Raw genomic sequence first — 24,550 nt, 5'->3', positions numbered from 1 at the left:
TCCTATACGTTTTTGAATACGTACCTGTATATTTTAGATATTTAGTTATTTCTTAAATATTGCACAGATCACAATTAATCTCCTAAATTTATAGCAGTCAGTTTGAATTGATATTTTAGCTTCAACACACACACACATGCACACACACAGCCTATTGCCTTCATGCCTCAACCAGAAATAGAAAGGGTCCCTGTGAAAGTTGTGCCAGGAAGTGACGTGAAGGGAGGACATGTTATATCGTTGCTTTGAGAATGATGTGTTTGATGCTCAGACTGAGGGCTCAGATCACTATACATTGTAACTGTCCCCCCTCCAAGAAGCCCTAGGCCCTTAATGGTCCCCAGCATCCCCCCCAGACGCTTCTTGACCACAGAGCCTGCTGTGCTTCTATGCTCCTCGAGTTATGTCCTTCCTATGCCCCCCACCACCTCTAGCTCCCACATTCACACACTGTTTCCCCCTTACCCTCATATTTATAAGACTGTCAGATAACTTCACCTCTGGAATTGCCACATTCCTCATGAAAGACGCACAGAAGCATCTTATAAGCCGTTACTGACTGGAAGTGGATGCCCAGCTTCCTCACCACATGAGCTTTTCAGCGGCACTCTGCTCCCACATCGCCAGGTAAGCACCTTCTTCCACAGAGAACACTCATGACCGCATCCCATCAAATGTCAAGGTTGTCTGAATGGCTGCCTGGGTTCCTAGGGACCTCGCCTGTCACAGAACACAGTTCCGCAGACCCCGAGAGGAGCAGAAATGTGGCCACGGTACAGACTCTGCCTCCAGGCCTAGGTAGGAGAATTCACCACAGAGAAAATAAGAATTCTGGTTTATTTATAACTTTTATCCAGTTCATATGTTTAAAAAAAATAGGATAGTTTTTAAAGACCCAGAGTTCTGATCCTAGCCCCACATATCCCTGGCCCCACATAATCCCTGACTATTGTCCTTTGCAATAATTTCTGACACATTATCGGCAGGCCAGTGTTGATCACACACAAGCGTGTCATGGGGGTAAATAGGCCTTAGATCAGTCTATGAAAAATAGGATATTGGGTGGAATGTCTTCTCTGGTCCCTCCCCAATCTAAAGACCCAATCTGATCACAAATAGCTTAATTTTCCTTTTGTTTCTTCAGTTGGGCCATGAATGAGCATTGGCATGGAGTTGAAAGGGAAAGACAGGTGGGCCTTTAAAGGCAGTGAGTTCTAGACTCTCCAGAATCTTCTGGGGTCTCCAGTTCCATACCATGTCATGCATCTATCTCCACTCAAATCCGAGGACTTGATGAAATTCTGAACAGATATCTTGTCTTCGGGTTTCCTTTCACTGAGGGGCCTCTGTGCTGGGAGCAAGTGAGCAAAATCACGGGACAGCAGCACTGGGAAATCTTCTCCCCAGCTGTGCTTATCAGAGGCCTCTTCCCTTCCATAAACAGCACCAGATGGAGTTTAATTAGGATCTTAGAAAGTAAATAACGCAAAACCCAAGTTGGTGTTTTTCCTGTCACCCAATGGACAAGAGGCTGTGAGAGAAAAATACAGGACATTAAACAAGATTACTTCCCCGGAGACTGAGAGACAAGCTGAAAGTGTCCTGGCTGGGCAGAAGTGAAGCTCTTCAGTTAAGGCTTACTTCACGCTGAAGGCCATCTGAGGTCCTGGAACACAGTGGCCTCCACTGGCTACCAAATTCTCCTTTCTTCAGAGCTCACATTTGTAAACATATTTTTTTCTAGAGAAAAAAAAAATGGATAGCCTGAGTTTCTTTCATACCCTGTGGGCAGAGACCCAAGGCAGCTGGGGTCATTTTCCCAGTGTACTCATACCCAGTGTAACTCAAGCATCCACCTAAAGGTAGAGGTAAGTTCTGTCAGCCCAGTTGGCTTATCCCAAATCATGCAACGTCCAGCTTCTAAGCAAATAGACCTGTATGTAAAACCTTCACCTTAAAGCCAACAACAATGGGACATTATAGACATAGAAACAGCATCCCTGAAGGGTACCGATGTCAGCCATGTTCCAGGGAAAGGCCCTCCGTTAAAGGCATTGACTCACTGGACTGGGGTTGTACCACCCTCTGTGAGCAAACTGAGGGGTAATGTTCTCAGGTGCTATCTTATCTGTTGCCTGCAGAGCCGTGATGAGACATAAAGTCCCTCTTAGCCTTACCCCTTCCAGCTTCTCCCCAGCAGAGGCACTAACGTAAATTACGGTTCAAGAAAATGATTTGACCAGGCACCCAGAACTTCGGTTCCCCTGTTGTCCTCAAACAGGTAAAGCTGAACATGAAGACATGTATGCACTATGACTGAGAAGCAATCTTTAGGTAAACGGAGCGGCATTTAGAAACTTCTGCCAACTTAGGTTGGTTTAAATGAAAACAACCAAAGCTGCTGTATTTCTCAACCATATGAAATAATGCTGCTTTATTGTCTTTAAAAAAAAAAAAAAAAAAAAGGAAAACATTTAGCCCACCCCCTGCAAGTCTACCCAATCAGAGAGTTGGGATGCATCCAAACAGAACAGTAGGTGGCTGTCTCTCTTCTGCACAATGGATGCCCTTGAGGCAGGCATCACGATACTCTCACCCACAACCTCTGTTCATCTGGTTGCTCCACTATGGCACTGAAACTCCCAGGAAACAGGAGCCCGGGGAAGCCAGCAAAGACAGGACAGGGTAAGCAGCTGCAAGATGTGACATAGAAATAAGATCCTTCAAGGGGTGTCTGGGTGGCTCAGTTGGCTGAGCATCCAACTTCGGCTCAGGTCATGAGCTCACGGTTTGTGGGTTCAAGCCCCACGCCGGGTTCTGTGCTGACAGCTCAGAACCTGGAGTCTGTCTCAGATTCTGTGTCTCCTCCTCTCTCTGCCCTTCCCCCACTTGCCCACTTATGCTCTGTCTCTCTCTCTCTCTCTCTCTCTTGAAAATAAACAAAGAAAAAAATAATAATAAAATTAAAAAAAAAAAGAAAATAAACAAAGAAGAAGAAGAAGAAGAAAAGGAAAAGGAAAGGAAAGGAAAGGAAAGGAAAGGAAAGGAAAAGAAAAGAAGGAAAGAGGCTCCCTCACAGTAAATTCTGTGGGAGAGTCCGAAACACAAAAACTTGAGGGAGCTAAGCTTGATGAACATAAATTTTTCATTCTTCCCATCAGAGCCGTAGAAATACAGGTCCAAAGAACCTTCCACAAGCTAGGAAGTGCCCTGGGAGCTACTGGACTTAACCTAACTTCAGCCACAGACGTGATTAAGGAAAATCTGCACACTGTAGATTGGCAAATGCTGGGACTAGACACATACTGGGGAGTTGGGAAGCAGGCAGGCAGGTCACACACGCTCACAGACTCACACATGCACACACACATGTACACACAAAGACAAATAAATATTAGGTCTACATAACCATGGATTCATCGACAGCATTTCACAGTCTCATTGAGAATGGTTCAGAATCATTGGAGCTTGCTTTGGGCACAGTTGGGCTCTCCAGTCCCCTGCCCTACGTTTCTCTGAGTTTGAGCTTTAAACAATAGACCCAAAAGACACAACCATAGCACAATGATTACAGAGTCAAAGAATCAGAATCGGACTTCCTTCATTCTGTCATTCCATCTGACCCCTTGGAGTTCTTTGTGTTTAGTTTCAGAGGTGAACATGGCGTGATTCTTTAAGATGTAGGGGTTGGTTTTTGGGGGAGAGAGGTTGGGGGGTGAAGGGCAAATATACATAATTAAGGTCATTATGCAATATTTTTCTGAAATTGAATATTATCTTGAAAATGAAATGTAACCTCTTTAAATTGATTTAAAACCAAAGAGGGCATCAAGACGACAATTTCTAGTTATTGCACGATTACTGACACTAATTACTGGACAGAGGAAGAGGTATAAAAACTGACCCACTTCGGGCAGCCAATCCACCTGTTGTTCCTTTTCATTTGCGACACCCACTTCCTGGAATGTTGTCGCCCAGATAGCAACATGGCATGCACCTGCATGTCCTCCGGCGTCTTCCCAAGTGCCCCCAGTTCACCCAAGAAGTCTTCCTTGACCATAGCCAGCAGCTTCTGTCTCCACAGCCAGAGTCACCTTCTGGGGTGGTTCCTAGTTCACTGTGCCTCTCCTTCCCTAAAAACTAGCCGCTCCCTGGGACAGCAAAGACTTCATTTGTTTTGTTCATGTGCTGGTTTGCAACACCAACAACAATGCTCAGCTTGCCCCCGCGCAGGCACTCAGTAATTACTCACCGAAAAATAATAATAATAAAAATAATAATAATGTAATTTCTGGGCCAATGATTGTGTGACGTACACTTACTCGCTGACTTGGAATGCCACGTTCTTTCAGTGAAATCACCGACTCAATATACTGAAGGATACGGGCCTTCGTTTATAATCTACAGGGTGGCCAGGTTGGTAGGGGGCGGGGGTAGAGAGAGCGCAGATGAATCTCAGAAAACAGGAAAACCATTTGCAGAAGCTGCGAGTGAATGTGGAGACACGGCATTCGCTTGCCCCGGCTCTGTGGGATGTTAGAGGCCTCACGCTGCCCTTCTTCGCCTTTGTCTTCACACCTTTAAAGAAAACCAAGAACACCAACTAGTTCAGCAAACACAGAACTCACAGGTCTCAGGGTTCCAGCTATAAAAAGTAGTAAAGACCAAAAGATTGCTAAGCCGCTGAACACAACATGACATGATGTGAAACAATGGCGCTCTTGGCTGGTGGTGCCCTCACCCTGGTCTTTGCGCCACAATGGCAATGAATGGGGGGCACTTACCTTGCTTTGCTCCAAACAGCGATGCATCTATTGTACTCAAAGTCCTACATGGAAATGACAGATAAGGCAAAAATAAACCCATATCTGGGCTTTGTATTCTTTATCGTTGGCCTCTTTGGCCACTAGCTTCTTACCGTTCAAAAGATTTCAAATTTAAAGTGTGTTTCGGAATCGAACAATGCAAGCTTTTACTTGCTAATCTTAGCGTGTGTGTGTGCGCATGCACACGGGAGTTTTTGTTTCTCCAAAATGAATTCTTCCAAATACATATTAGAAATACCTTTCCAAGTGCACAAAGCTCTCACTGCAATTTTCATCGGAATTGGGTCAAAGGCAGGGATCCATTCGGGGAGGACTGACAACCTGGCAATGTGAGGTCTTCCTTCCATGAGATGCGTTGAGTTCCCTCCATTCTTGTGGAGTCGGGAGTCTGCCCACACACTGCTGACAGGTGGCTGTTAGTGGAAAAAGAGACAGGTGAAAGACAGGAAACGGTTAGACCCTTCATGTCCGGCCCCCCGTCCCTGCACAATGCTCCCCTACAAGCCCAAGCAGCTCTGAGCTGGCCTCCCAGTTTCTCCTCCTGATTTCCTTTGCCATTCTGTCATTTCCATTAATACTGAATAAGTTTGGTTTCCTTCCCTTGACCCAGCTCCCCTTCTTGTTCAGAGCCCTTAGTTTCTCTTGGCCCCTTCTATACTTTTCTCTTCCAAATGCCTTCCTTAGTCCCTCCTCTTTACCTACACAAGGCCATTCATAAAAGTAGTTAACATTTTCAGTTCCAAAAGTCAAAGTCGCTTTTAGCTTGAGGGGTTTTCCATGGACCTTTGTGGAAGTGCCCTTGAACATGGGGCCCAGACTCTGCAAGGAATAGCCACAAACAGAACCCTATGGTGTCACAAAAGTCAGTCCCTTCTCCTTCTGACCTTCCCTTCCTGGAAGAAAAAGACCCTCTCCCCCCCCCCCACCATTTCCTTCCCTTCCAGAGGGTTCCCCTCTCAACTGAAGGGCATCTGAGAGCCCCTCCACTAGAATGTTTTGGCGCTTTTGTCTTTTGAAAGAGTAGCTGAGAAAATGTCTTTATCGGGACATGATCTTGCCAAGTCCTGTTTAGGCAACATCTTCAACCGGTTGATGTTTATTTCCCCTTAAATTTTCTCAAAATCACCAATACAATAACAATCAGAAAACTCCACCTGGAAACTGTAGACACAGGCTGGGTGGTCACCAATGCCCAGCAGTGACACTACGATATAATGAGCAGCACAGCATCTTCCATGGGTTTCATATTAAAAGAGGAACCATGGCAATGTCTGATGCCCCACCGTCCAGCCCAGGGGTATACCTCCTCCCCAGAGTATGGCAGTTCCTGGATTCACTCATCTGTAGCACTTGTCCTGCTTCACTGTGAGTGTGGAATAAGATGGTTTTTTGCAAACCCACAGATAGTTTTCATCCCCATCTCCCAGACTCCTTTATAGCCCAGAAATTGCAGGGTAACCTGGCAGGGCTCCCCCTGGGTGCCTCCCATCTTGGAGTGTCCTTCAATGCATCAAACATTTGATCATTACCTACTGGATGGAAGTCACAGCTCTGAGTACCCCGGGAAAAGCATGTCTGCCTATTTCCAGAACTTCATGGCGAAGCTTGGCAAAGATTAAATAACGTTGACTGTGCCCTTCCCTGAGGATGGGTCTGAACACTGAAATATGTACCAACTACCCCACACTAAAATTTCTCCAGCTTTTAAGCTTTACAAAAAACTGGAGTCTCCCCCACTCGTCTCCTACAGCTCAGCTCAGCCATCTTCTCTCCAGAGGATCACCTTTGTGTCCCTTCCACACCCCTCTCGCCTTGCACTGCTCTTCATGACGCCAAGGTCACGTATTCTCAACATGGTCTTTAGCCACTGCCCCTCCCAGACAGACCTCGTGTACTACAGTCGTGTTAGACACAGAAACCAAATTGAATGCATAGAAAAAGTGAAAGGAAATTATTAGTGAGTTCTTCCCTCCTAGATTCTTTGTCTGTGCATCTGTCTGTGCTTAACAAAATTCTTTCACATCATTTCATTGTATCCTCACCTCAGCTTATCTTCATTTTACAAATGTAGAAATTGGTGCTCGCAGGGTTGCCTAAGATTGGGAAAGGAAATCATTTTCTAACCCAGAATACCCCCCCACACCTCCCAGACACCTCCATAACCACTTTTGAGTGGCCAAAAGTTGGCTTCATGTCAACTTATCAGAGAAGATCTTCATGACCTAAAGTTAGATGCCTTCTCTGTTATTCTTCCCCTTGGGGATTTTCCCCTTGGTGGCACTAATCCTAATTTGTAACTTTTTTAAAACTTTTGTCTCCCCAACTGAGTCATCAGCTCTGTTAATGCAAGTACCATTTCTATCACAGTGGCCATTGAAGTCTAGCATATGGAAGATGCTAGAACAAATATCTGTGGTCTTCTGACACCTGACTCTGTATCCTTTCCACTCTAATAAGCATTCGTGGAAAATTTCTTCAAAATGATCCCAATATGTAATTCTGGAATTAAATCTCCTCATTACTATTAAATCATTAAACTGGAATGCCTACTTTTCGAGCAGTGTAGAGTCACATCGGTAGGAAATGTGGTATGTGCCTACAAAGTCCAAGAATTTCATGTAAATGGACAATGTCTCATGAAATCGTGATAGTATTTACTATCATTTGTGATGTGTCTGGCTGTTCTAAGTATTCTATATAAAAATTAACTCGTAAAATCCTCAACATTTCTCTCAGGTAGACTCTTCCATTACCCCCCATTCTACAAGTGGGGAAACTGAGGGCTGGAAGTGCAAGCATTCCCTGCCCCCCGCCCCCCATCCTTGGGAAAACCACTCCAAAATTGTCCCTTCAGGGTCATGGTGGCCCTCTCCGGTACCCACACTGAGTCTCCTGTTTCCCCCTGAAAACATATTTCTTTGTCCCAATGTATGTCTTGCCTTGGAAGTCACAAGGAAGCCACACTCCGAAGGGGGTCTGAAAGTACTCTTTCTTCCCCGTCCATGGACTTAAGCCTGCACTTTGGCAGGATTGCTCTTTCTGTGGTAAGGCTTTACTGTGAGGGACTCCAGTTGGGGGCTGTCTGAAATAGCCAGACACAAGATGGCAGCCAGACCCAGTGCTTTGGCGAGGGGTGAAGGAGCCTGTCTGTGCTAGCTGTGGTATGCTGGCCCAGAGAGCAGTGGAGAGGATCTGATGGTTGCCTCTATCTGCTGAAGTCGTCTTAACCTGTGGCCCACGCTGACCCTCCCTGCTTCTTTCAGCCTGCCTCTCCACTGCCCCTTTTCTCTGGGCCCTAGGCATGCCCCATATGCTTTGAGCAGCTCTAAAAAAGGCTAGAGGGGCTTTAGAAATTTTCTCGGTGCCTGAATAAATTTGGAACAACAGTCCTGGAGTACTGGCCTGTTCCCTTTCAGATCCTCACTGGTTTCCCTTATGTGATCTTCTCCTCCCCTCTGATTGTTCTCTTACCTTGACAAACTCTTACTCCTTGCTTCTCCAAGAAACATGCCCATATGACAAGGGGCGGGAAATAGCTTCTATCTCAAGACCCAACAGGCCATGGAAGCTGGCCTTCTTGGAAGCCAGTGGTCAGAACTGGCCTTGCTCTTCCCTCTCACTACCTCTCCCAAATCGAGCTTGTTAGTCCCCGCAACCTCCAAAGAGACCCCGCATCTCCTGTCCCTTGGTCTCCTTGTTCTCTTTCTTTATAATGTCCCTGAACTCACAGTCCATGGACCTGTAGACGGAGAAAATTCTCCCACCCAGCCTTGAACTGCCACAAGCTTCTCCATGCCTGTCCCCAACTCTCTGATGTGCCTGCCGTTGCCACCTAATCTCATGGAGTTTGCCAGAATCCTCCTTGGCCCTCCTGCCCTTTTCAGAGGGCATTAGCACCAGACTAGTTTGCCCCCTGCTCCCTACATCTAACATGCGGGATGAAGGAGATGTGTTTGTGATTAAGGCAAACGGTCGTGGAGAAACACAGAGATACTCCTTCAAGGCTATTGTGACCCTACCACTCCCTGGCATCCCTCCTACTTCTCTGGCCATTCCTCCTCAACCTCCTTGGACAGATGCACCTCCCTGACCCCAAGGCACCCTCGCTTTTCTAGTCTGTCTCCCTGGCAAGTTCCACCATTCCTATGGAGTGGCATATAATTCACCAATAATTCACCAATGGCTATCTATAGGCCACACCTCTCCCATGAGCTCTTGACCTGAATATCGCCTCCTTTCAAAGGCACCTCAACTCAATACGCTCCGCGCCTGGCAGTTGTGTCCCTGCTCCAGTGTCTGCCTTCAGTGTTGGTCAACTGCCTCTGCAATCTACACCCGCGGTCTGCCATCCTCCTCCACGTGGGTTACGTCCACAACCCCTTCTCCCCAAGCCCCTCCAATCCTAGACACTGGCATTGCCTGATGGGCTCCCTAACCGATCCCCACTCCCCACCCCCTTCTAACTGGTGTTAGAAGCTGGGGTCTTTTCCCAAAAACCACACAGCAGCTAGGGTCTTTTTCCAAAAACCCAAATGTGACCATTTCTCTCCGCTGCTTAAAATCTTTCCATGGTTCCCTGAGGCTTCTAGGACAAAACACGAAAATTTCAAACCCGATCTACAAGTTCTCACAGCCTCTTGACTTTTATCCCCAGCTTGCATGGCTCACTCACATACCTCCCCACATCCAAGAGCCCCCTTCGTTAGACAAGGTGTTCTCTAACGATCAGCACCTGTTTCTATTTGCCTGACACTTTTGGTATCCCCAGGACCTAGCCAGTGCCTGGCACATAGGAGTTCAACAGATATTAAATGAACGAATGGATGAATGAATGCATGAATGAGAGAGGAGCACACTATGCCCTGTCCCAGGAGCACCAAGAGTGGCCAGACTAAGACCCAGGGCCCAAAGCCAACTCAGATCAGATGGGCCTTTAGCCCAGGGTTTTATTAAAGACACAATCAAATAAGAGAGGAAGCCCCAACTTGCACAGCTGAGATAGAACCTCAGAAGAAAGATGGCCAAGCCTGAAGGATTTAAGGGGTAGGGAAGATAAGCTCGTATTTCTTAAAGATAAACACGTTTGTGACCAAGGGGAAGCCACTCTAAATGACACCTTTGCACTGTCTCTTTGAGCCATGAACATGGCCTTCCCTCCTCCTCAAGGTGTGGCCCCAGCCCTGGGATAGAGAGGCCGATGTGGTTCCAGTCTTAGGAGTAGACGCTGCTTTGGGACAGTTGCAACCAAGGGCTGCTGCAGCCTGGGGTCAGAGTTGCCTTGCAGGGGCTGGACCACGTGAGGCGACGGGAAGTGCTTTGGCCCCCAATTTCCCTCAGCTGGGTCTGCCAAAGTTCCCACGAGAGGGTTCTTTTCAGCTAAGGCAGGGAGAGTCCAGTGAGGTTGTGAAACCACGCCAGAGGGCTCAGGCAGGCAGCCATGACTGCCTTGAAAAAGTTGAGTAAGAATTTGGTTAGAAAATCGAATCGCCATGCATGGCTGTGTGGTTACTGAAGGCTGAGCCAACTGTCAAGGTGAAAGCCTGGACTTTGGGCTCAAAGCCTTGGAGTCCACCTAGCTGCAGAGGGCAGGCACCAACCCCTGAGAATTTTAAGGATAGAACATTCTGATGGCAGTTGAAGGCAACCGTTGGAGCCAAGACCCAGAGCAGGGCAGAATTCACAGTCCAGGGAAGGACACAGACACCTTAAAGAGGAGCTCAGAGAGCATAAGGTCCCCTGAGGCCCCACAGCCAGGGATGGAAAAGGTTTCTGGAGACAGAACAGAACAGAAATGCAGGCATAGGAGCCTGCCAAGATATGGAAGAAGATCTGAGGGTCCGGGGCACATTGTAAGGGTGAGAACCCAAAGACGCCAATGGGCCAGAAGTAAACTGGCCACTCCGTATGGCTCTGCTGGGGGCCTGTCCTGGAAAAGACAAGGCTCAGAGTCATTTCTGCAGCCAATGGCTAACAGACTCTTTGCTCCACAAGCGGGGACCATGGCTGCTTCTGACTCTAGAGCTTTCCAAAGGATGTTCATTCGGAATCGGGATAACCTCAAGTCCAGAGGCATCCTCTCTAGAGGCACAAACACAAGTTCCAAATACTAAACCCACTCATTCATTCATTCATTCATTCACTCATTCGGTCATTCAACAAATACTTATTGGGTACCTATCGTGTGCTGGACTTCAGGAGTATAATAGTGAACAGAAGGACAGCCCCTGCCTCATGGAGATTACAAGTAACTCTATAATACCTCTCCATGTTACGTATCTTAAAGGCACAGTTCATGGCACTTGGAGAGCTTTAAGCCCCAATGTAATGTAGGTATAGGGCTTCTCTAAGAACAATGGAGGTGGAATCTGAAAGATGAGTAGGAATTACCTAGTTGAAAAGGGTGTGAGGAGAGGGAGGGCAATGGTGCTCTAGGCAGAAGGAACTTCAGGAGAAATGTCTAAGTGCAGAGAAGAAACGTGGCAGATCTAAAATGCCCACAGTGGGACAGGGGGCAGGAGCTCAGAGAGGCCTGGGAGAAATGAGGCTGGAGAGGCAGGCATGGGCCAAACCACGAACGCTCATAAAGGGCAGGTAGAATTTTTATGTTGGGAGTTCATGTTGAATGGTTCTGGTCTTGATGCCGAAGGCAAAAACACAGGCAGCCATTGGCAAGACCTTTGCAGGAGGCAAATACACAAGGTCCAATAATGTACATCCTAGGAAAAGATGAGTGTATGTATATTCAGAAGCAAGGGGGTCGGGCTCCATAATCCATCAGTAGTAAGGAATCCCTATGCTTATTCCCTGGGCATCAATTATGGAAGAGAAAACACACACACACACACACACACACACACACACACACCAGGCATCTCAGGCACAGAAACTTTGTTGTGGACGTGGGTCTATGTGCATAATTCTCCAACCCAAGTCTATGTATCCAGGTAAAGGACACGGATTGCCATCCCCGGATTGCCATCCTATTTGCAAATAAGGAACTAAGTCTTACAGTCGTTAAGTGGCTTGCCAAAAGTCATAAAGGGACAGAATGAAGACTAGAAACTACCTTCTAGCCCATGTCACAACACGCTTGCTCTAAATCCGTCGGCCCCAGAAGAAGAGAGTAAACTAAGATTTATTTCCGCAAAAATAATTGCATTCCTATATGCTTAATGAAACAGTTGGATAATATAGTGACTGAGTTCCACCCCTACGTTTGTAACGAAAGATAATAAACAGTGGATGATTTACCCATCCTCAAAGTGATTCGCTTAAAGCAAAGAAGGCCTCAAAATTATCAAAGGGGAAAAAGAGAAGCAGGAAAAATTGGAGAGCTATTGCAGTCACTTGTAATGAGGTAAAGGCGTCCAAATGTCACGTGGGTCGGCGATACTAAATACTCAGCGGTGTCCATTGTAAGACTTGAAAACTTCATGCCGAAATTCATCTGGAAGATAAAGTTGTCACATCTATCAGAGAACGAATGCCTTGGCCGCTCCACAGTGACTGTAGGCAACATGAACATTACAATCACCATCCCGTCCCGGCCCTTCTCAACTGGGCTGATGAGGGAGGGAGAGTGGATTAGCAGTGGTTTGAAAAAGAGAATCTGACAAATACAGGCGTGATGGCCTGTGGAGGAAAAACACAGGTGCTAGACACAGCCTTCTGGAAACTCCCGGCCCTGGGCCCTCCTACTCGCTGCTACTTACCAGTCAGCTCTGACATCCCCAAAACTATGCACCACGACCCCCTACCCCCCGCCACCGTCACCTGCCGGAGCTTCTTAGGACAAGCTCTCCGGTGGCTCTCTGGTCCCCGGTCCCACGCAGCCCAGGCCCATACACATCACTCTGAGATTCTGTCCATCGGGACAGAATTTGGGAGTCCCCCAAATCCAACAAGTCCTCAGCTCACTTCCTCCAGCTGACACATACCAGCAGCTTCACAGCTGCTGTGTCCATTCTCAGCGAAGTCCTAAGGTCCCCTAAAGCAACCAGGGCCCTTTCCAAACCAGGCGTCCTGCCTGGTTCCTGGCTGGCCTTTGGTCCCCAAAAGTGTGAGAACAAGAGAACCTTCAGAACCGAAATGGTTTAGCTGTTCCAGACACAGAGGCGCTCTGTTCCTTGGTCCTGACCCTTCCCACACGGGCACTGGCCCCACTCTGTGTTAACTCCAGAATGAACTGGACGCAGTTGTGAGGCTCAAGGAAATGCAGTTGTGAGGCTCAAGGAAATGCAGCACGGCCCCCAGCCTTCTTTGAAGGAATATAGAATTGATCCGAAGGGTCCTCCTCCCCCTTCCCTGTCCCCCAGGGGAGGCTGCAAGGTGGCTGCTGCTGTGCCCGCATAGGGAGCTGGACGCCCAGCAAAGTCAGGGAGGCCAGGCTGGACGTGGGAGGACCCGGCCTGCATCCCTCTCCATGGCTGTCTTCCCTGAACCCCTGCACCCGCCTCTCTCCATGACGTTTATGAGTTGTTGAGGTGAATGGCTGCTGAGCCCCGGTGGGAGGGGAAGGGGCTGGGAGAGGTGGGCACGAGGCAGAGAAAGAGAAGGCACCACCCTATCGCCGGGATGACGCCGGTCGGCACCACATCCTGGGCACCGGCCTTTGCCCCCCTGCCTTCCTCCCGCCGGGCAGAGGAGCCCCATCTTTCAGATCCCAACCCCTTTTCTCCACCCAGAAAACCCCTTCCAAGTCACAGGCCTTCCCTGACCCTGAGAATCCAGAGAAGGGCGGGTTGTCACCCCCATCCCGCGATGGCTGGGGTTTTGTCTCTCCCTGCATCTGTTGGATGAGTCCCTTCCCCTTCCTTCTCCTCCCCTCCCTTTTCCTCTGCTTTCATGAGATGCTGTGAACCAAAAAAGAATGATGGTGATGCCTGTTCATCACTCTCATTTTCCTTGGCATACATCCACACCCCACCCAGGCCTCCCTGCCCCAAGAAATATTCAGCCTTGGGCATCATGACGTTTCGTGCCAGGGCAGAGCCGGGCCCAACCGCTTCTTCTAGAAGGCTCTGGGTCCTTGCTTTTGACATTCCTTCCTTCTCAATCTTCTTTCAAAACCCATTTATGTGTTTGCGCCAAGGGCACAACGAGAATTTCAGCAACCCGATGGAGGCTGTCATATAATTTCTCTTATTATATCTAAATGTTGCATGCTTCTCTATGTCAAGTTGAAATAAATCTCCCCAGAGACTCCAAAAAGAATCTTCAGTGCCTCACACTGCCCTCCACAAACGTTGACGAGGCACCACGCCTTGTTGTGAGAATTCACGGAGGGGCCTCTGGGGAGACTCAAACGTGCTCCCCACAGCTGTAGACAAACTGGCTTATTCTAAGGAGCGAGGCGGGGGCTGGATTCACATTTTAAGTCTACCCGCTGGCGCTAAAAACCTGAGTGGGGCTTAGTTTAGCAAATCAAACACTTGCTTTCTGAGCACGTGCCATGGACTAAGTACCATTTTTTATTTTGAAAAGTGTGCGGCCTTTAACGTGGGACTACGCATGCACGCGGACAGAGTCAGAATTGTAAACTCACGTAAATATTTTCACCTCCTGAGCAGAAATAACCCGGCGGGGGTGGAGGGGGGGGGCAGAGGGGGGTAGAGTGGGCGCTCCTCTCAATCTGTTGGAGTGTTTTCATCCCATGGTTTGGTAGTGCTCCCCTTTGCCTGAAGCGGGATGGGAAGGAAGAGAAAGGGCACAATCCTGAAGTGTTTGAAGCCCGTGAACAAAGGCTCAGCCACCTCTCCCGGAGCCGACAGGGGAAGGTAGACGTAGAATGAAGTGACCTGGAAGGACGTACTCCTGGATGAGTCCCAACTCTGCAGGGACGCACGCCGGCCCCACCTCCTCTGTTCATGAGCTGCTCTTTCCAAGGCAAAATATCTTGGGGGTGGGTTCTTTTGTGTCTTTTCCGATAAACTTGACTTTGATTGTGCGTTGGTCCTCTTATCAACCCCGGGCTTCGGTGGGCCAATGCTGGATATATCACCTCCAGCATCTCGTCATAAAACACTCAATAGCTAGAGCTTTCCTCCTGCCCCCTTGGAGGGAGGGTTCTCTAGAAGTATGTCCAAGCACATGAAGAGGAAGCCCCAGAGCAAGTAGCAGAGGCCGCTACTGGCTGTGAGCAGACAATCCGAGCTCGGCTCGAGGTGTCCCTGCTGAGCCCTGGGGGAGGAAGTCTAGCCTTCGGATTCTTGCTCCCCCAGAGTCAGGCACCTGCGGAGGCCTTTCCCAAAGAGAACCCAGAACCCAGGCTGCTTTCCTCCAAGCACTCCACATACACGTCTCTCAGGATTGTTTTTCTCTCCTGATGGGCTGGACACCACGCCGTGTCTCTTATCACCCTCTGAGTGAAGGAAGGGTGCTGGAAGCCGAGCCACCCAGCCTGAGTGGCAGGGCCCGGGCCGTGGACTGATTGGTGACCGCAGGGCGGCCCGCTGACAGTGAGGCTTCTTGTCCCGCTTTTAGGCAATTTGGCCTTAAAAGTACCTGGGGTATCGTCTGTTGGGGAATTGCGCTGGGCAGGCCCCCTGGGAAAAGAACCATTAGGGAAGAAAATAAGGCTCCGCAAGGAATTGTGCGGCCTTACGTTTAGCCCTTGCCATCCCCTATGGAGACTCCTCTACTTACAGGAAGGAGGGCCTCCCGCATTTGCCAGCAAAGAGGGCCCGTAAAGGAGAGACCTATGGATTTGAAAGCCCCACTCCGGCAACTAAGGAGTGTATCTCTGGGCACAGGTGACTTCAACCCCTAGGCCCACCTGGCCCCCCGGAGGCATTCCAGATGATGACTGAACCTAGTCGGTTAAGCTACAGAATGGTTCATTGGTTCCTAGGTGCATGGTCTGTCTCAGAATGTATGAGGCATGGGTTTCTAAGGCGTTTTCGGCCCCTTTCGGGCACCTCGGACCGAGGCAAACATTGTTCTTCTGGCCTCATGTGGTTAAGAGGTCGTGTCCCTGTAACTGTTCCACTTGAGGTGTTGAGAGATGGAGGGCCTTTCACGAGAACGGCAAAACAAATGCTTTGTAGATTATAGATAAATGCAGGCGCATAATGGAATAATGCAAGAAATTAATCTATAATCAAAGGGTACGCGGGAAAGTTAGGGGAAAACCACCATGTTATTTCTTAAAGGTCGCTCATACATAGGAACATTTTCAAAATTAGGTAATGTTAGAAAAACATCGTTGAGGGGCGCCTGGGTGGCGCAGTCGGTTAAGCGTCCGACTTCAGCCAGGTCACGATCTCGCGGTCCGTGAGTTCGAGCCCCGCGTCGGGCTCTGGGCGGATGGCTCAGAGCCTGGAGCCTGTTTCCGATTCTGCGTCTCCCTGTCTCTCTGCCCCTCGCCCGTTCATGCTCTGTCTCTCTCTGTCCCAAAAATAAATAAACGTTGAAAAAAAAAAAAAAAGAAAAACATCGTTGACAGATGCTACGAGGAAATCACTAGCATATATAATGCCACGTTCACTGCGATAAATCGGCCAGTTCAACGCACTGCCGTTGCCTGTGTCCATTTTTATTGTAGTTTTAGTTTTTTATTTTCCAGTTTTTTATTCTAGTTTTATTTTATTTTCACCGACGCCGTTCTTCCTTTGGGAACCCCTGGGCCTGCTGGAGCTGGACTCCGGCAGAAGGGGATGAGACCAAGGGTGTACGTGGAGAGTTTGAGAAGGAAGGAGCTCGCCAGACTGGCTCTTCCTTTGCACCGTGCGTAGAGATTAGGATGCAAATACTCCAGGCTATACTGGAAGTGGCATTCTTGCCTGAGTCTCTGAGAAAAACAAACAAACAAACAAACATGAAAATCCTAGAAACTGTAGATCCCTTGTCCTGTAATGGAAGTTAGAGACTTTGGCATCTTGATGGTCTCCGGGCTCCCCTTGCACCTAACGCTCAGACTGAGAAGGCTTCCCTGTGGGGACTCAGCGGGCCCCCCTTCCTCCACGCGGGGATTCTCGGAGACACCTCTGGGGGGCAGAACACGGCAACACCGTATGTCAAGGTCCGGGTCTAGTGCTGCCCTTCATAATCACACTTTATGGTTAAAAATGCGCATGCTCTGAGGCAAAAAGCCAGAGCTTCAAAGCCAACACTTGTGGAATTTTGCGAAGCATTTTCCTCCCACCAACATTTACTGCATACTCATTATGGGCCATGTGCAAGGACGGGTAGTGGGTGAAAAAGCAGTCCTGCCCCGGAGGGGTTCACCACCCCCTACTGGGGAGGAAGTGGGAGCGGGGGGGGGGGGGGGCAGGCGGTCTATAGAAAATGGATGCCCCTGGAGGGACTGACCCAAGCCAGGGAGCAATGCCCCACCTTCAAATTAGCAGGTGACAGAGAGAAGGTGCCAGGCTGGAGGAGGTTTTAGGAATGACCATTCCCTTCGTAAGTGTCTCTGAGACATTTGCTATGAGCTACGTAAGGGTGGATCCTCAACTCCATTCTCTTTTGCTTTTCCTAGAGTACAAAACACTGTCCAATCAGCAATTGTCCTTGTGCACCAAAGATTGGACAAAATGAAGCTTGGATGGCATGGGTTTTATTGGAACCAGCTCACTGTAGCCCTGTTACTACCCAACGTTACTGGAACAGAGATAAGGCTGTTATCTGGAAACTTATAAGAAATTTATCCCTGGCTCTGAAAACAGGGTTGAGGAAGTAAAATCATACGAAGGGCAAGACTGGTGTCCTGAGATAGGCGAAGGCTTTCATTGCTTTATTCAGATTGAAAGCTAAGGGGGCCAGCCACACGCGATTCCAAGAGTAGTGATCGTTTCTTCACCACATTCAAGAATGCCTATCAGAGCAGGAATCACGGGCCTGTAGAGTTATAAATGTTTTTGCTGGGTTTTATTATTATTATTATTGTCGTTCAGATCCATCCAATGAAGGCGTTAAGTTGGACTTGGGTGTATTTCAGAATCCAGAAGATAGAACTAGAAAGGTCACGGACCTGTCCCCGCCCCCCACACTGCACACACTCTCTCTCGTGGTCTCCAGCTTTCCACGTCTGCCTAAGGGTTTGCCTCTCTTGTGCCCCATCAGAGCCTCCAAGAAGCTTTAGGATTCTGCCCTCCTCAATGGGGCAGTGATACTGGTTTTGAATCCTTCCCGGGGATGTCTTCCACTCAGAACTTCTTCCCGATTCACTGCCCTCGGGGCCTTGATCATCTTTCCCGGGGTTGTCCCCCTGCGCCCCTCCTCCTCGGTCTGATTTCCTGACGCCCAGGGACCTCGTGTGTCCCCAGGACCAGTTCGGTTTCTCATGTCTGCCCTTCGCCCAGCCTGGGTTCCAGGGGCCTTTCCCCATACACCCTCCTCCACACAAGAGTGCATCATCCCGTAGCGTGGGGCAGCCCCTCAAGACCGGGTCTTATAAACAATGTAAAGCACCTGCTTCTGGAAGCTGACTCCCTACCCATCTCCATTGCCAAACGACCTAAACAGGTCCCTCTTCGCCCAGCCTCCTGGCTCTGCAGCGAGGCTCTGTTCTGGCTGCCCGCTCTGCTTGGCCAAGCCCCCAAGCCAGGCCTCAGCGACAAACTTTGGCAAAGCCTCTGTCCAGCCATCCAGACGGAAGCCCTTCTGACGGCCCCCGCGACAGGAGTCTTGCACGTGTGCCTCATCTTTCTAGACGAAGGGGAAGAAGATGGTCTGAGACACCATCACCCGCTCTTGGCAACAAGTAGTGGTCGGGCCAAACGACCGTTGGCTGGCGATGCTTCCCTGATGAAACCGGGTCTCCAGAGGCAGGCCGGGAGGCCCCAGCAGCCACCAGTCAAAAGCCCCACTGAGGACCCGCAAATCCCTTAGGACCGTAAATGGGCAAAAACTCCAGGGGCGCCGGGCCGGCCTAGCCGGTTGAGCACCTGACTTCGTCTCAGGTCACGATCTCGAGGTCCGTGGGTTCGAGCCCCGCGTCGGGCACTGTGCTGACCGCTCGGAGCCTGGAGCCTGCTTTGGATTCTGTGTCTCCCTCTCTCTCTCTCTCTCTCTCTCTCTGCCCCTCTCCCGCTCATGCCCTGTGTCTGTCACACACAAAAAAATAGCCCACATGGAGCCTGAGGAAGGGTTTTAGTGCAATGATAGAACAGGAAAACAGAAAGCCAGCCAGACCGGCACTTGCAAAAGAGGGATCCCAGTTGAGCAGAAAGGAGACTTATCACAGAACAGAGAACAGAAACCGGAAGAGCTGTCTCAGCGTCTCCATCTCTGTCTCACGCGATGCTTGTAGGTCTTCCCAGGGTCCCTGGGGCCAGAGGAGCCGGCCTGTTTCCACACGGGCCGCCCTGGGGAGGTCCGCAGGCCGCCGCACACAGCCCTGCACCAGGACAGTCTCTGTTTCTCAGATTCTCCAGTGGGAGGCCCTGAGAACCAGCAGTCACCAACAGAATCATTAGCCACCCCCCCCCCCCCCCCCAGGGACTGTCCCAGTCAATCCCTTGGGGACAGGCTGAGCAGGAATGTGGCAGCAAGGGAGGTGGGGGACAGGAGCTCACCTCCGTATGGGGAGGTGAACGTAACGTGAGAAAAGGGGTGGGGAGGCAGGAGAAATCGCCGCCAGGAAACTGGGGAGCCTGATCCCCCAGAAAAGGCGTCAGGGACTCGGCCCAAAGAAAGTTTCACTGGTGTTTGGCCGTCCCAGGCAGCGATAGCAGAGGGAAGAAGAAACAAGTTGACCAGCCGCCCGGGCAGAAACCACGCGAAGACAGGAAGGAAGGGCTGAATTGAGGGGCTGAGATGAGAACTTTCTGGAGAAAGAGGGGATTGAAAGGAAGAGCAGAGGTGCAGGAGGCCGGGCCTTCGGTGGCCCCTCTGTCCCGGAGGGCAAAGCGTCCACCAGAGGAGGGACGCACTTTAGGCTTGAACCTCAGTTCTGGAACTAATTCTAGAGCTCTGCTCTGTGCCTCAGTTTCCTCTTCTGTAAAGCAAAAATGGTCCATATTGCACAAGGATGGTATGTGAGGTCATTTACGTCCCTTGCTTGGCCTACCCTGGGTTCATGGGAAGGGTTCCATAAATGGAGCCTATTAATAGTCCAGAAGCTTCCCCCATGTGAGGAGAAACGATGCCCTCCTCTGGGTGCACATCAGCCGCGCTGATTTTCTCTCAGACCTTAGCATACGCCACCCCGGGCTCTCCCAGCTCCCTATCTAGCTGGACTGGGCAGGAGGGCCCCATCCTGCCTGCCAGGCCGGCCTACCCTCAGCCAGTGCTATAGAGCCAGGTGCCCAGCAGACGCATAGGGCCCTCTGTAACCTGCCCGTCCCTAAAAAGTAATGTAGACGGAGAACTGAGGGGGACTCCTTCTGAGCCCCAGCTTTGTCCAGTCACTGGCCACATGCAAACAAAGGATGATGTCAGTGGGCCTCAGTGTCCTTGTCTATAAAATGGGAGGCTCGGCCTTTGAGTCCTCTGGAGGCCTCTCTTTAGGAAGCTGATTTTATTTTTTAAAGGAGACAGGTTTATCTTCTGGATTGAATACACCAAGAAACATAGGAAAGTTACACTCACAGAAATGTCCTGTTTCAAAGATGTCATTAGATTTCAGGAAGTGGTAAAGTTGACCCCAAGCAGCACCCTCAGGGTTCAGAGTAGCGTCAGAGTTTAAAACAAAACAAAACAAAACAAAACAAAACAAAACAAAAACACACAAAAAACAAAACAAACCAACAAACAAAAACGACTGTAAAAAAGATGTATGCCAAGAAGGAAAAAATTCGGAAGTGAAGCTGCATTTCCTTAGTGAGCCGAATCACAATGTCCTGCTGTCCCCTGTCACATAAACCTCTGCACGAGAGGGTGTCCTTCCAACCTCACGGAGCCTAGGCCAATGCTGCGAATGCGGGCTTTACAGACTTCCAACCGGGCCTTATACCTGCTAGGAGTCCCCCGGCCCACGTGCAGCACAGCCGGACAGAACAACTGTTTGCCCTCCTCGCCTCCCGTCCCCCAGCCGGGCTCGGATCCACCTCACATGTCCTGCTGCTGTGTCCCCACGGGCTGGCATGTCTGCTTCCCCCGCTAGACTGTGAGCTCCTTGAGGGCAGGGACACGGTCTTCCTCTCCTTCCCCAGCGAGCACTCACATTTTCAGACAGCTGACCTCTGTAGATGACTGACAAATATTTGAGACGTGTTTTCATTAGATAACCGGCTTTGAGAAATAGAAACGGAACTCAAACATAGACAGAAGAGACAGTGTTGAGTGGGGGGCACAGCAGGAGTCGATTTAGGGGCACTGAGATCGGTGTGTCAACCAAAAAGTTCCAGCAAAGTGAAAGCATCTGCCCGTACGAGACCAGTACTCCGGGGAGCAGCCGGGAATATGGAGGAACTGATGTGTGGGCTAAACGCCATGGGCACGTAGAAGATAAGCCTGGGAGAGAAGGGTGGCCCGGGCACTGAGGCCATGATTCTGGAGAATTCCCATCTCTTAAAGGACAGGGAGGTTGGCTTCAAAGAGCAGAGAAGCAGAAAGATCATGGAAGAAAAGAGAGGAGGGAGTTTCAAGAAGAAAAGGCTGAAAATTGAGTCAGGGAGACATGTCTCGGTCAAGGGCAGAACCAAGGCCAAGGAAGGGGCAGCACCAGTGGTAAAATTCTGCCCAGCAACTCAAGAGTGAGGGGATAAACTGAGGCATGGCAATAATACCATGAGGAAGAGGGGATGTACCAAAGATTTCTTATAAACAACAACAACAACAAAAGCAACCACAGGAGCCTTAGCAAGCCCTCTGTTTTATTTTTCTTTTTACAGCAAAAATAAGATTTTCTGCACTCTAATAACCAAGTTTTAACCAGGGAGGCAAGGAGTCGAGGTTTCCCAAGACTTCTTCAAACCTCTCGTTGGTCAGCCCCCATCTCACGGGAGAATGTCAAGAGTGAGAAACCCCATTATGGAAAGTCTCCCCAAAAGGACAAATCAGAACCCCAATACCCCCTTGGGCTCCATGTCTGACTGCCCAGGGAGGGCACGGGAAGCGTGAGATCCTCCAGAAGCTGAAATAGAAAACTTGCCTTCCCCACATCACAGGCATAAACTACACGTACAGACCCAAAGGTAGCCTCCTACCTCCTACGCTCTCCAGGATCATCAAGCAAGGCGTGATGGAGGAAATAGTGACAGCCTCAAATAACTGCCCTCCAAAACGTGGCCCTCGGGTGGTCTCTGTAACCCCATGCAAAAGCGCCAAGGTTCTCTTAAGTTTGGACATCTCCCACACCTGAGTTTGGGGACACTGGACCCACCAAACTACTAGCTTGAGTCAGAAACATTAACTCCCTGGGCCTGTGTCTTTGCCCATGAAGCAGGAGGAATTTCTCACTGTTGTGTGTGTGAGTGCTGGAGTCATATGTTCAGAGCGCTTGGGACGGCGGCTGGCACACACACTCAACAATTGCTTATCACTATGATGTCACGCGGGGATGGAGGGCAAGGTGGGCGGGAAAAATGGAAGGGGCTTCTGGGAGGAAGTGGCAATTAAAATTAGCCTTTGAAAATAAAAAAGAGGGGCGCCTGGGTGGCTCAGTCTGTTGAGCTACCGACTTCGGCTCAGGTCATGATCTCCCGGTTTGTGAGTTTGAGCCCCGCGTCGGGCTCTGTACCAACAGCTGAAAGCCAGGAGCCTGCTTCAGATTCTGTGTCTCCCTCTCTCTGCCCCTCCCCCACTCACGGTCTGTCTCTCTCTGTCTCCCTCTCTCTCTCTCTCTCAAAAATAAACAAACATTAAAAAAATCAAAAAAAAATAAAAATAGCCTTTAAAGATACACAGGGCTTTAGAACGTAAACAAAGTGCTGCTTGTCAAGTTTTGTCCATCCATCCATCCATCCATCCATACATCCATCCCTTTGTTCATTCATTCATTCAACAAACATTTTTGGAGTCCCTACAATGTACCAGGTACATGAGGAGCATTAGGAATGCTCACAATGAGTCTTGAATTTCATCTTCATTGTGCAGACATTAACACTGAGGCTCGGGCACTTAGTCCAGGTGATAGTTAAGTGATCATGGTCTTCCAATGAAATATCAGGAAATTAGCCAAATCTCAAGCCAGGTAATTCCTATTTTTCTTTTCCTTCCACATACCGGAAATGCCATAGAGAAATGATCTGTGTCCTGGATCTCCAAAGCCAATGCTCCTTTTTCTTAGTGGAATTTTTTTTTTTTTCCTTTTCTTGTCAGCAGTGCTGGCCTTTTGCTGAGAGTCGGGGGTCCACGTTGTAGAAGTTCTGCTGGAAACAAAACCTCTTGCCTTCCCGTGTATAGTGGCTTTCTAAAGCACTTCGCGAGAGGTTCTTGTGTTGCTCTTTGCTAGAGAACCACTCTTCACTCCCCACAGGGAGCTGATTCTTCGCAGCAGAAGCAAGAGCAGATGAACGTGAAAACGGGGATGACTGGGGGAGGGGGAGGGTAGAGATTTGGGGGTCCTTTTTTCGGCCAGAACCTCACTTTTGCAAACAAAATTCCAAGTACTTACAAAGCGTGACCGATGCGTTCTTTGTTATCCAGTCCCACATGCCCGTTTTTCCAGGTTCCCGCAAAATTCAAGGCCATGCGTTTGCACTGCGTTGCTCCCTCTTCTAACAGAAAGCCAAGCAGGTAGCCTCTCCCAACCCCAACAGCGCCCATAGCTAAAATTCCTGCAAAGAAAAAGGGTAGAAGCTGCTGGAGGTTGTCCCGGATCTTTTGAGCCCAAACCCTGGGGTTTGAAAGGATCCTCAACTGTCTACCTAGCCGTTTGCACACGGAAAATCCCATGTCCTGCTCAGAAAGAAAAGGCCAGGTGTCCCATCTTCCAACTTGATGGAGATCTGGAAGATCCGCAGTGATAACTTTTGTCCACTATGAAGTTATTTTTCCCGGTGGCTGAATCATATGGCCCATCGCTGTGGGTGGCTTGGATTCTCCCTCCAGAATAAAGCCACGCTCACCCTCTGCAGGTATCTGGTGAGAAAGAGAGCTGAGGTAGCAAGTAAATGTCTTTAGAAAACTTTCTAGTGGGCAAAGCACATGAAAAGCAATAATTGAGATACACTTCAAGTCCTTCTTATGGGTCCTAACAATGGCTACTTATTATGGCAGGTGCTGTTCTTGGTGTTTATTACATGTATGGACTCACATAATCTTCAAAACAACCATTAAGAGCCACTGAGCCACTCAGCCTGTGGTCTGTGAACCAGCATCATTAACACCATCTGGGAGCTAATTAAAGATGCAAAATCTCGGGCTCTGCTACAGGCCAAGTACATCAGGATCTGCACTGTAAGAAGCCGATGTGTGTTCATAGTCCAATACGAGAAACTCTCCTCTAATTGCTCCTATTGTCCCCATTTTATAGATAATAAAACCAAGGCACAGAGAGACTAGGTAACATGCACAAAATATGCAAACAGTAAGTGGCAGAGCTGGGATTCAAACCCAAGAAGTCGGGGGTCAGAGCCCGTGCTCCCCACACCGCAAACCACTGACGTTTAATCACAAGCGAACTACCTTCCCAGAGCAGTTTCTCGTTCCCAGCCCCTGCCATGAGCCAGAGAGCCCCCTCCCCTTTGTTACCAGAGTCTATCCAAAATATTGCTCTCATCGTACTTCCCCGGAGAACATGTCCAGTGTTACTGCCCCCCCGCCAAAAACTTGCCAGACCAGGTCTAAATCCTATCTCATACGATAAGACCTCTGACAATATGGCCCCAAAGCAAAGC

At 49.3% G+C, this 24,550-nt stretch overlaps 1 protein-coding gene across 7 annotated transcripts in view; it reads right to left on the bottom strand.

The window, feature by feature from the left end:
- Positions 1–4,371: 4,371 nt before the first annotated feature.
- Positions 4,372–24,550, bottom strand: part of LOC121042451 (uncharacterized) — a 91,167-nt gene continuing 70,988 nt past the window's right edge. For 3 of the 7 annotated variants that reach the window (XR_005796209.1, XR_005796210.1, XR_005796211.1), the window contains 3 exons: positions 12,078–12,273; positions 5,065–5,239; positions 4,372–4,578 (listed from right to left, as the gene is read on the bottom strand). Coding sequence is in view for 2 of the 7 variants with exons in the window: in XM_040493755.1 (XP_040349689.1) it covers positions 16,416–16,614; positions 23,326–23,488 (362 nt within the window). In the remaining 5 variants the exon portion in view is untranslated. Of the gene's footprint in view, positions 4,579–5,064; positions 5,240–12,077; positions 12,274–16,338; positions 16,615–22,601; positions 23,489–24,550 lie in introns of those variants that run through there. The other 4 variants (XM_040493755.1, XM_040493754.1, XR_005796212.1 and 1 more) reach the window with 2 other exon arrangements.

This window comes from Herpailurus yagouaroundi, unplaced genomic scaffold (assembly GCF_014898765.1).
Source record: "Herpailurus yagouaroundi ecotype Mexico unplaced genomic scaffold, PumYag 185, whole genome shotgun sequence".
Lineage (NCBI taxonomy): Eukaryota > Metazoa > Chordata > Mammalia > Carnivora > Felidae > Herpailurus > Herpailurus yagouaroundi.
The sequence above is the reverse complement of the archived record's forward strand: the minus strand, read 5'-3'. Positions and strand labels throughout refer to the sequence as shown.